This window comes from Juglans microcarpa x Juglans regia, chromosome 7S (assembly GCF_004785595.1).
Source record: "Juglans microcarpa x Juglans regia isolate MS1-56 chromosome 7S, Jm3101_v1.0, whole genome shotgun sequence".
NCBI lineage: Eukaryota > Viridiplantae > Streptophyta > Magnoliopsida > Fagales > Juglandaceae > Juglans > Juglans microcarpa x Juglans regia.
Genome location: NC_054607.1, coordinates 276,544 through 288,567, shown reverse-complemented (window position 1 = coordinate 288,567; position 12,024 = coordinate 276,544). Strand labels below are relative to the sequence as shown.

Genomic DNA, 12,024 nt, shown 5'->3' with positions numbered 1-12,024 from the left:
TTTTTTTTAATTATTATTTTTCTTCCATTTTCAAAATTTCATGAAATTAAACATAGGCATTCGAGATAATTGATGATCTAATGTGATATTATTAAAGCCATAATTATAGTCTACCTTCCAATTAAAATGTAAAACTAATTCCAATTAAGATATTGGAAATCCATTTTTCTTAGCAGACCAACAACATTGAGAATGGACAATTTTAATTTTCCAATATAGTCTAAATGTATTTAATGTGCTTAATTTGAGGTTAAATATATTATTGATAGATAGCATGATTGATAATAAACTTGGTAAATAGCATTATCATTGCCATTCTTTTATTTTCTTAATCAAAGGCAATAATACGATTCCTACAAATCCATCAATTCCATACCAAAAAAAAAAAAAAAAAAAAAAGGTATAAAAGATATTTGCTTACAAACCACATCTTAAAAGGATCAAATCTCAGGACAACAATACGAAACAAAAAATACATTTGTTGATAAAAGAAAATGAAATTAATGGGGATTAAAGAATTGCCGAATTGGATTCCTACTGAGACTTCTTTAACCTAAAGGATGTCGATGCCTTTCATTGACTTTATATAAAATGGTTGAATCATTCAAATCAGCACCACCACAAGTAATTAAGTAAGAAAGAATAGATTCCATTCTATAATTTGTTTTTTTTGTCCATTCCATATTACCATTTTATCGAAATAAAAAAATATGAAATTTCTTTTTATAGACTTGTTGTTGCTTACCTTCCTTTGTCGTTTTGTCGGTCCTATTAAAATGGCATTATCATAAATCATATATGCTTGTTTGTAAGTTAAAAAAAAAAAAAAAATTATATATTCTCTCTTCCTTTCATTCCAATATTAAAATGGGAGCAGATAAGAAGAACTCTTTTAGTTTTAACTAACACCATTATTGAGTGAGCGAGCTTAAAAACAACTCAATATGACAAAAGACAATCCATGGCTTTAGCATTTTAATTTTTATTTTAATTGAGATCTAAAAATGTCATTGCCAATTAATACACAACGTGTCAGGATCAGTGGACCATTGGGCCCAAATTTAGCTGTTTCAACACGTTGCCCCCTTAAGCGGTGTGATAACAGCGATGCGCCCCAAGTAGACGGCTTCTTGTTTGTCCTCATCCTCTGTGGCAGCCATGCCAAGATGTGTGCCACGCCTGGTGCGATGCCTTGTAGAATGCAATTCCAATACACATCCTAAAGCAACCAAACATTTTCATAGTACACCAACTTCGAACTCAATCAGACCGACATGTCATGTTACAATACAATACAATACAATACAATACAAACCACAAACATTACTACTTCATGGTTACTATTCATTCCCATATCACCAATTGTCACAATCTTAAATAAGGTATCAAAACCTTTCTGCCTAGCAAAGCTTCTCTCTTGCCTCTGTTGTCGCTGCTGTTTGTTTGTTGTTATCACGTACACTAACAAAAGACAAACCATTCTGGTTTCCGAGGGGAGAGGCAAGTGGCATAGCCAGAATAGCCAGCAAGGCCGGATTAAGAAAATGGAGTCTACTTTTAGCCTTCCCTTCACTACTGAACTGGAAAAAAAAATATACACGCACATATATTATTACTCTTCATCGGCCAAGGTTACATGTTTTTAACTTTTCCCCTATTTCTAACTGCCCAATAGGCGATGAAGAAATACCTTTGAATTTGGCAGCAGTCATTCAGCTGTTCGTCCCTCACGGAAACATCCCCTCAAGAAACTCATCAAAGTTATCATCGTCATCAATTTTACGATCATCAGTTGAAGTTGAAGCCTTTTTCCCTGCAAACAACAACTTAGTATAAATTCCCCACTGTTTGATCAGACAGAAACAACCAGCAAGGATCTGGTTCAGAAAAGATAGGGATGTGTATGCTGGAGCAAATTTCTATCCAAATTAATAGGTGCTAGTCTTTCAATCTATTGCAGTGGTCACAATTACAACAGACGCTTGGCTAGCTTAATGAAGGTAACACCAACATGTGAAACTTGGAGGAAGTCCTATGTAATATCGGAATATCCCTATCCACATATCCATGGAGAGAGAGTCAAAACTGAAATTGCTCCCGAGTCTTGGATAGAGTTCATCCTAGCAAATAGGACCAACACCAAAAAATTGTGTCAAACTTTAACCACAAATATGACTATACTGTTACACAGATCCATTTAATTTATAATTAAACTTGTACTAATTTAAAAATCGACATATTCAAGAAGTGACCTGCCCACAAATGGACGGAGTAGGTTGAAAGTTTTGAAAACCAAAAGCTCCTAAATTCTAGTCATGGTCACAACCCCCGGAACATCCCTTCTTTAATCCCATGGAACTGGTGTGCACAATTGCAAGTCTAATTCGTAATTGCCACACAGCAGAGTATTAAATAGGAGTTCCAATCATTTCCAAGACCTATCCCATGATCCTACCACAAAGTAGAAGATTGCTAAGCCACAAATAACTAGATGCACTAATCTGAACTGAAAATAGGCACAATAAACTGCAATGAAAAAAAAGGGAATGAGCATAGCTTATGTAATATTGGAGTTCAATTAGAGGCAAGTCCAGACCTTTTCTCCTCTCCTTGATCCCTTCATACTCGACATCTGTTTCATCATCACTTCTTGACCGGTTCCTGGAATAAGGAGCTGGTAATTTAATCAGTAACTCAGTACAATATACACTGCAAAGTAAACAATAGACTTGGATTGGGACCTCTTCCGTTTGTTTTCTTCTTGCTCTCTTTTCTCTGATTGCTCCTTCTCTTTCCGCCTTTTATAATGAAGCTTCTCCGCGCATCTATTTGAGAGTGATCAACAACATCAAAAGGTGTTGGAGCATGTTAATGAAAACTTCAAAACCAGTGAACCAAAACATTCATTAGTAAGAGAAGAAGACGTGTTTGTCCAACCCAAGAAACAGACAGCACCATATCTGATCACCTTCCAATGAGAAATATCAAGTAAAAGATGATATCTGATATCTGACTTATTATTCGATTTTACCTGTGCCAGTTAAAATGTATATTATTCTGAAATTGAATTAGAGGGAAAACCTACTAAATCCCATTCAATTATAATGGCCAATTGCTGGCAGAATTTACGATGAGAAGCAATGTTTCAAATACCCCTATAGAACTATAAAAAGGAGGGGACGGACACTCCCGACCAAAAGAAACTTAGAAAACGAATAAAGAAATTTCTAAGCCTGTTTCTTTGTAAAACAAAAAGGTCCCTGAAATTACATAGGGTTGATCAATTCAACCATCAATTGGACAAAAATGTTATCAACTAATTTTCTCTCAGATGATACCTATCAAAAAAAAAAATTCCTCAGATGAACCACTTTTCGCTCCTTAACGCAGACTGTAACCCTTTCAAACAGTACATCATACTTCCAACTTAAAATAAGTATTATTGTCCAAATTTGCTATGTCCCTGCCAGGAACATCAATAACGGATTGGGAAAACAAAGTCAAGTAATGTTTCATTCATCTGTTTAAACTCCACGTGGATGCCAAACATTCATAGTAAAAAACTAGAAGGGCCAAACTTCATATAAAAACATATATAATTTCAGAATAGATTATAACAGCCATCTGAGATTTTAGATCCTGCTGAACAACAACATCAACTAAATAAGTTACATAACCATTTCAGACATAGATGTAGAAATGAATATAGAAACAGGAAAAATCAACTAACCTCTCACAAGTCACCAATTTCACAAGGGCTTGTTTATTTTCTCCAGCTTCAGAGTAAGAAAAGTTCACCTGTAATGTAACAGCCAAGAAGTGGTATAAAACTTCTTTGATACATAAACACAGAAAAATTTTATTAAAAGAGCACTAGGGAAGCAACCAAGTGCATATGAAGTATAAAAAAAGGCACCTAGTTAAAGCAAAGCAGAAGCACAAAAATCCAAAAAGTCAAAAAAGGAAGAAAAGCAAGTGTTGTTGTAGGCAGTTGTGTAATCATACAGAGATCTGAGCATAGAGTTTTCTGACTCTGGCAACGCCCTCTTGCTATCTTCAAGAGTGGTATAGAACTTGATTAGAGAACAGATCTAATAGGATAATATAGCATGATTTACTGTTCCTTGAACTAAAGCTTATATATTGCAAAAAAATAATAGCAATCATATTCCACTATTAGTTCAAACATGAAGAACTTCTACTTATCACAAAAAAAAAAAAAAAAAAAAGAAGACAAAAATGCAAACCAATATTAAATGCTGGAGGAAAAGGACATAAAAACCTTGATTAGTCAAGACTCAGAAAACATGGAATACCAATGTATGAACACATAGTTTACAAGGGTTCGACACACACACAGACGAAAAGAATTAGCTTTATGTAATTTAACCATCTCACATGTCGCAAGTACCATCCAGAACCAGTGGAATAGTGGTATAAAACATTACTTGGCAAGGAAATCAGTATCAAATATCTGTCAGAATTGATTTTGTGTTTGTGTGTGTGTGTGTGTGTGTGTGTGTGTACACAGCTGAGACAGCTGAAAGCAAGAGGAGGCCTCTCACAAAATTCAGCCTATGCTCCTAGTTCATTAAATACATCAAGCATGACATCTTTGAATATGAGCAAATAATGGACAGACAAAGCAAGTCTTACTCAAAAGATTGTAATGATGTCCAAACCAGCTTGTAAAAATTGCAATCTTTTTATCTTTCATTCTATTTAAAGACAATGGACATCATGTAAAAAAGGCAATCTTTTTATCTTTCATTCTATTTAGAGACGACACTGTCTGAATTTTAAGTACTGCACCCATATTGTTGGTGGAATATTGAGTACTCATATTAACAGAATCATCGCCAAGACAATCACTGAATACAATTATACAGCTAAAAAAAAGATTTTTCTGATGACAAACTCCAAAAAGTGGTTAAATAATGAAAAATTAGAGGGTGAATGGCTCGATGAAATTGGTAAATAGATGATCCTTACAGAACAATACGGTTATCAAAGTAGCATACCAACTGTAAAAATATGACCCAGCATTGGCATGCACCAATGCAATATATTATAGATTGTATAAATAAAATTTCCCCAATGTCGTTTAGATGAAACATTATAAACCAAAAAAAAAATTATACTGCACCATAAAATGGTTAAGAGATCAATGACGTTTATAGAAACACTTGCCTCATAACTTGCCAAGCCATCTTTCTCGTCACAATGTTTATTACCACATATAAACTGCCCTGACAAAAAAGGGTAACAAGTTGATTCAAACTCAAAAAAAATTCTCAACTAGGAGAAAAACAATGGTATTAAAATAATTAATGAGGAGAATGATATTACCTTTCCCAGACATGACTTCCTTCTCTGTCCTCCACCTCAGACCAATCTATAAAGAAACTTTTATATATTAGAGTAACATTTTACATGTAATGCAAGTACTACAAGACATTCAATACAGCATAACACAGAAGCTATAAACACGTAACATTCATTCTCTTCCCCTTAAGCATGAAATTTCAATTGGACTCTCATTTATCAGAATCAATTGACCAATTAAACAACTCCATTATGTTAGCAAAGTTTATCTTTTAGAGGCTTCCAACCCCCAAATGCTCTCCCATGTAAAAGGACTCCCTTTTTTATCGGTAAAAGGACTCCTATTAAAACCTCTTCACGTTCACATCCCCTTAGATCCCATTCTTTTAATTTACTTATAAAAAAACTCTTCACATTCACAAGAACCCCCGAAACTCAATTTATCAGTCTACTATCAAGCCATTTATAAGAATTGAGAAGGAATCTAAAATCCATCTTTCTTGAACATGTTTTGTTTTCTGACTAACTTCCTGCAATAGATTTTAGTGAGTATCTTTAGTAGAATATTGAATATTTTTTTTTATTGGCACCGGGTGTCCGAGAACAAAGTCCTGACTAATCCCATGGGTGCACAGGCCCTCACAAGAAGTTTCCCGCAAGTGCACCTCGGGTAATTCAAGAGGAAGTTCCCCCAGTCCGATGGCCCCTACCCAAGAGGATTTGAACCTTAGACATGGAGGGAGCATACTCACAAAACCAAGGCCTTTACAACTTGAGCCAACCCCTAGGGATTTCTTTAGCAGAATATTGTAAAAGAAGCATTGACAATTTTCAAACTAAAGTAGTAAAAAAAAACAAAAACAAAAACTTCCCCAACCCAAAATGCTAAATAGTAGTACCATAGACCCAAAACCAGATTTACTGCAAATTTAGAACAGCTTACAGAACAAAATGACAGAAACCAAAATGAAAAGGAAAGATACAGAGGAATCAAAGATAAAACAAGAGGAGCAAAATGTGATCTACTTCACACATTCTCTCAATAACTTTGTTTATTTCACTGGAAACTCATCAGAAGACAAACTTGCCTTCATATGCAGGTAAAGGAAGCATTTTCAAAGGACTAAATTAAAATCATTACTGTTAGGTTCATATCTTAAACTTAAAAGAAACTGAGATTAGAAAAATGTACTGAATAAACAATCACCTTGCCACTTTTGTAGTGTGACATGTCGGCTATGCAATATCTTCAGCAAGTTTAAGGCAATGAACATGGAAACATATCTGAAACAATTTCACAACTTTGAAGTAATATCTTTTTTTTTATAAGTAACTTTGAAGTAATATCTTCTCCCGAAGGATACTCTTTAAAAAGCTTATCATAATAACGCTTCACCAGCCTTTGCTCCCAAGAAGGATCCATATCATCTTCCTCAGTACGTATAAACCTAATCAATTGGTGAAAAGAAAATCGAAGTCTTAGATTTAAGGAAGAGAATTTCACAAAAGTATACTGGGGAGACTACCTCTGAAATAGGAAAATAAAATAAAAATAAAACGATAAAAAGCTAAAATAGCCAAAGGAGACACTGCTGCTTTCTTTCATTCTCTTTTGTATCTCACAAGAAAATAAAAGTCCATATTTCTCTCTGCACTTATGAAAATAGAAAAACAGTTTTTTTATGAGCAACAGAAAACATAATTGTTTGTAATTAATATCATCTAGTATTTAATAAGCATGTTTCCTCCATGAAAGTAAAGTACAATGCAGCCACCAGACTGTCCCAAGAGCTAGTAAGTAGGGGTTGCGTCTAAGTGCAAAGAGAAAGATGAAATTCCATAAGATACTCAAAGGCTGCCTAGCGGAACACTTGATTACATTCAAAAAGATCCAACCAAAAACCAGAAGGTTTTCCATCAAATACATATGGAAAAGATCTGAAATTGAGTAATAAATATATAAAACAACACATCACATAATACAAGCCAAAGGGGGTGTAATACAGATGTGCAGCCAATTGAGAACTTGTAGAGAGTAACGCAAGAGGACGTACCGATATCCCTCTCTTAGGGTGTCTTGATCAGTTTTAACAGGCAACTTTACATGTGTGGCTTTTTCTTTCCCATAAAATCCAACTGCAACCCAAAACAAGAATCATAATGAATATGCATTAACCTTAACTACTACTATACCATTATGTTTAAAAAAAATAGCAAGCTGTGCTCGGCTTTCAATTAAAACTCAAAAGACTATTTTTTTAAGTTTAAATCGAAAACTTAAAGGACTGATTTAAAACAAAATTTCTTATTGAACGTTGAAAACAATAAGGAGATGTATATGTGATACAGAGAAGGGTTCACAACAAAGAATTATAACTCAATGCAGCACTACATCCAGCAATAGGTTCATCGAATGATGAAATTTAAAAGCAAAGAAAATGAAAAGTATAGACACTTGATGTGAAGTATAAATCAGCAACATTTGATAAATACAAAACTAAAGCACCATAACTGTATAAATCATTGCGACTTATTAAAAAAAAAAAAAAAAACTGTATAAATCATCCTGCTCATATGAACATTGACAACTCAAAAAAAAAAGAATAAATAGAAAGTTAAGTACTTACTTATAAATAGAATCTCATAATTATTTTGTGAACTGTAGAATCTCATAAAAAATGAACCTTATTGAGTCAAAAAAATCCACAACAAATTGACATGGAAGCACGTGCACGAGACGTACATATGTAATATTTCTAAATACGTATCAAAATGCAGCAAAAACATTGGGTATGAGCTCCCTCACAATACATTTGAAAAATAGCTACATTTCCTACCTCCCTTGTACTGTGTCTGATCACTTCAATATCAAAAATAGTAACTACTAGATAATTCCATCTACAATGAATATATGGATGATTGTAGCCCCCTTCCTCCTTAGTGGAGAGGATTGTTCATCACCCTTATTGCTTTAGGACAAGAGGAACCAACAAACAAAATGCTCGTCATTTGCATCCATCTCATGTGTCCATTTCAATCACAACCTATTCCCCAACTAATGGGAACAAAACTAATACTTATTTATCGAATCTAGTTAGACAAGTCAATCTTCCAGAGCTCATATGTATTCCAGAATACAAAATATTATTCGCATCTAAATGAAGTCAACAGTGCCTTTTTATGCAAAACATGGGAATTTTCTAATTAAATACACGAAATCAATCCATATTCTGCTACTAAAATTCATGTTTCGATATATATATATATATATATTTGCGCAGTACAAATTCGAAGGGTGCTTAGAAAACGATTCAAATGCCCAGACACAGAAATAGTCAGAGAGAGAGAGACGAGCCGTAATCATGGAGAAATTTCTTGTGGCGGTCGTACGCGTTGAGGCCCCGAATGTGATCCTGGTACTGCCTGTAAAAGATTAGGGTTTTGCAGTTAGTCAGCAGCAAATCGAACAGTGTGGGGAAATTTAAGGGGAAAAAGGAAAGAGAAATGGCTTTTTTTTGGGGGGGCAGGGGCGGAACTTACTGTTTTCGCTCTTCTCGGTCGAAGATTTCGGATCTCAGTGATCGGAACGACGCCATCTGGTTCTCCTCCACTCTTTCCCTCTATCGCCTCTCGCAGTTCAACTGGTTCTAACTTCTGTTCGTGCCCTCGACCGTTATCCAAACCAAGTACTGTGATAAATAAATAAGCTTTTTTAAATTTATATAACGCTTATTTTTCATATCACGTGCAATCTTCTTTAATTTTTGCAAAATAAAAGGTATGTAAAATGAAAAAAATAAAAAATGAGTTTTCCTGGATTTAGGCTATTTGGACAATGAAACTGTTTTGTCTCTTTTATTTCTTTATTATAATTTTTTTAAATTCTTATATAAAATATAATAAACAATTCAATTTTTTAAAATTTTAAAATGCTAAAAATTTATCCAGCTCAAACACAATCCATCAGAAAAATAGATGAGATTATCTCAACAATTTTTGTATTTTAAATATAGTCTTCAAGATGTAATTGGTTTCACATTCCTATCCCATGTAACAACTCTATTTATGTTGCCTTTATAATCTAATGCAAACACTCGAATAGAAGTAAGGTGACTATCCAATACAGTTCAACTTGGTATCAGAAGCCAATAGACTCACGTCCTCTGATTCTTATGGTCAGCTGGTGAAACTCACCAACACACCTCCCCACACTCTTCTTCTATCACTACTCTTACCAATATCCATCACTCGATTACTATCAAATTAAATCGTGAAAAATTTCTTTTTTGGCGTGCCCAGGTCATTCCCTATTTTCATGACCAACATGTTTTTGGCTTTATTGATGGAACTAACCTACCTCCACCTCTAACCATCCCAAATCCTACGCCTACCTCTGGTGATTTTGAAACCATTCCCAATCCAGTCTTTCACATATGGAGTCAACAAGACCAAATTATACTAAGCACTCTCATTTCATCTCTTTCTGAAAATGTCTTGTCTCATGTCATTGGTTGTTCTTCTTCATGTGAGCTTTGGTTATCTTTGGAACGTATGCTCATCTCTCAGTCTCAAGCCCATATCACCCAAACCCATTACCAACTTGCAACTTTAAAGAAAGGATCATCCGCTATCCCTAATTACTTTCAAAGGATGAAAGTTCTTACTGATACTCTTATTGCTACTGGCCAACCACTTAATGACTCTGAAATGGTGTCATATTTACTTGCTGGTATAAGGACCAAATATGACCCCTTTGTCACTTCTGTGACTACTTGTGTTGACCCTCTGCCTCTGGATGAATTGTATGGACATTTACTTGCACATGAACATCTTCTTGAGCAACATCAAAATACTACTGATCTTGCAATGTCATTTGCCAATTTGGCTTCTTGCAATCATCCAAGTTAAAGCAGAACCCAACAACAGTCTTTTAACAACTCTGGTAGCCATCACAACTCTAGTGGCCGTGACCAACATGGTCGTGGTAGGGGTCGAAATTCCCTTCTTCTGGTACCTTCTCAAATGGTTCCCGTCCCACATGTCAAGTCTACAACAAATCTGGCCATATTGCTCTCAACTGTTATCACTGCTTTGATCATACTTTTTCAAAGTGCTCCTACACAATCTCCATAAGCTTATTACTCTTTTAAGCATATTATTCCTGATGAAAACTGGTATCTTGATATTGATGCAACACACCACCTGACCAACAATCTCTCAAACCTCAACATATCATCGGAGTCTTACAATAGCATGGATCAAATCCACGTTGGTGATGGCTCAGGTTTGCATATTGATCACATTGACTCGTCTCTTCTATCTACATCTGGTCCTTCCTTTCTCTTAAAACAACTCATACATATTCCACGTATCACAAAAAATATTCTTTCTGTTAATAAATTTGCTATTGATAATTCTTTTTTTTTTTAATTTCATGCCTCTCATTTTGTGATTAAGGATTGCAGCACAAATAGAGTAATTCTCCAAAGTCCTCTTAGAAATGGTCTTTATCATCTTTCTCCAGCAACTGCATCTCCTCAAATAAAAACAAGCTCTTGTTGGTGAACACACAACAGATGCCAGTTGGCATCGACATTTGGGCCACCCAATGTTTCAAATGGTTCGGCATGTCATCTCCAAGTTCAAGCTTCCAGTGTCTTCAAATAAATTCACGAATCCATGCTCTGCTTGTTTGCAAGCCAAAAGCCATCAATTGCCATTTTATTCTTCTACGCATAAGTCTATGTCTCCGTTAGAGTTAGTTTTCAGTGATGTATGGGGACCCTCCCCAGTTGTGTCACATCTTGACAATAAATATTATGTTTCCTTTATTGATTCTTTTTCTCCCTTTACATGGCTATTTCCTATCCAATGCAAATCAGATGTTTACTCTATATTCGTAAAATTTCAAGCCTTTATTGAACGACAATTCAATACCAAAATTAAATGTCTACAATCAAATTGGGGTGGTGAATATAGGTCTCTTCACATCCACCTTCAAAATCAAGGCATCCAACATCGCTTATCCTGCCCACACACTCATAAACAAAATGGGTGTGCGGAGCGAAAGCATCGCCATGTCATAGAAACATCTTTGGCTCTCCTAACTGATAACTTGGTACCTAAAATCTTTTGGGATGAAGCCTGTAAAACAACTTGTTTTCTCATAAATCGTATGCCTAGTACTGCACTTGGTAATTTATCTCCCTATGAAAAAATATACAATTGCAGTTCTGATTATACATTCCTCAAAATTTTTAGTTGCGCATGTTATCCACACCTTCGCCCTTACAACACAAATAAATTGCAGCCTCGCTTTTCTCAGTGTGTGTTTCTTGGGTATAATATGCATCATAAGGGTTATAGGTGTTTGAATCCCATCACAGATCAAATTTACATCTCTCGAGGTGTTATCTTCGATGAATCCACCTTTCCATTTGCTTCTAACACTTGCAGGTCTACTCCTCCTACTTTCGAGTCATATATTATTGCAGCTTTGTCACTCCCTTTCACTCTTCCTCAGCCAAGCCCGCAAGTGATCACTATGCTGACTGTTGCCTCACCAACAACTGCACCTACTAGTGTCACTCTTTCATCACCAGGACCCTTGAGAACACACTCCATGATCACCCACTCTCAAAATCATATTTTCAGACCCTGACAATTTACAGATGGTACCATACATTATCCACTTCCCCG

General features: G+C 35.2%; 1 protein-coding gene across 2 annotated transcripts; it reads right to left on the bottom strand.

Annotated features, from left to right (window-relative positions):
* Positions 1–945: 945 nt before the first annotated feature.
* LOC121241403 (protein FRA10AC1) lies at positions 946–9,016 on the bottom strand. 2 transcript variants are annotated; one of them, XM_041139160.1, is made up of 12 exons: positions 8,866–9,016; positions 8,681–8,748; positions 7,380–7,461; positions 6,690–6,773; positions 6,533–6,572; positions 5,350–5,395; positions 5,191–5,249; positions 3,731–3,798; positions 2,742–2,825; positions 2,597–2,661; positions 1,691–1,813; positions 946–1,580 (listed from the first exon to the last, which is right to left on the bottom strand). In XM_041139160.1, exons 1-11 carry the CDS (start codon positions 8,919–8,921, stop codon positions 1,728–1,730), a joined length of 738 nt encoding a protein of 245 aa, XP_040995094.1. In that variant the 5' UTR covers positions 8,922–9,016; the 3' UTR covers positions 946–1,580; positions 1,691–1,727. The 2 variants fall into 2 exon arrangements, with proteins under 2 accessions (XP_040995094.1, XP_040995095.1); XM_041139161.1 differs by having other exon boundaries at positions 946–1,575.
* Between the last annotated feature and the right edge of the window lie 3,008 nt (positions 9,017–12,024).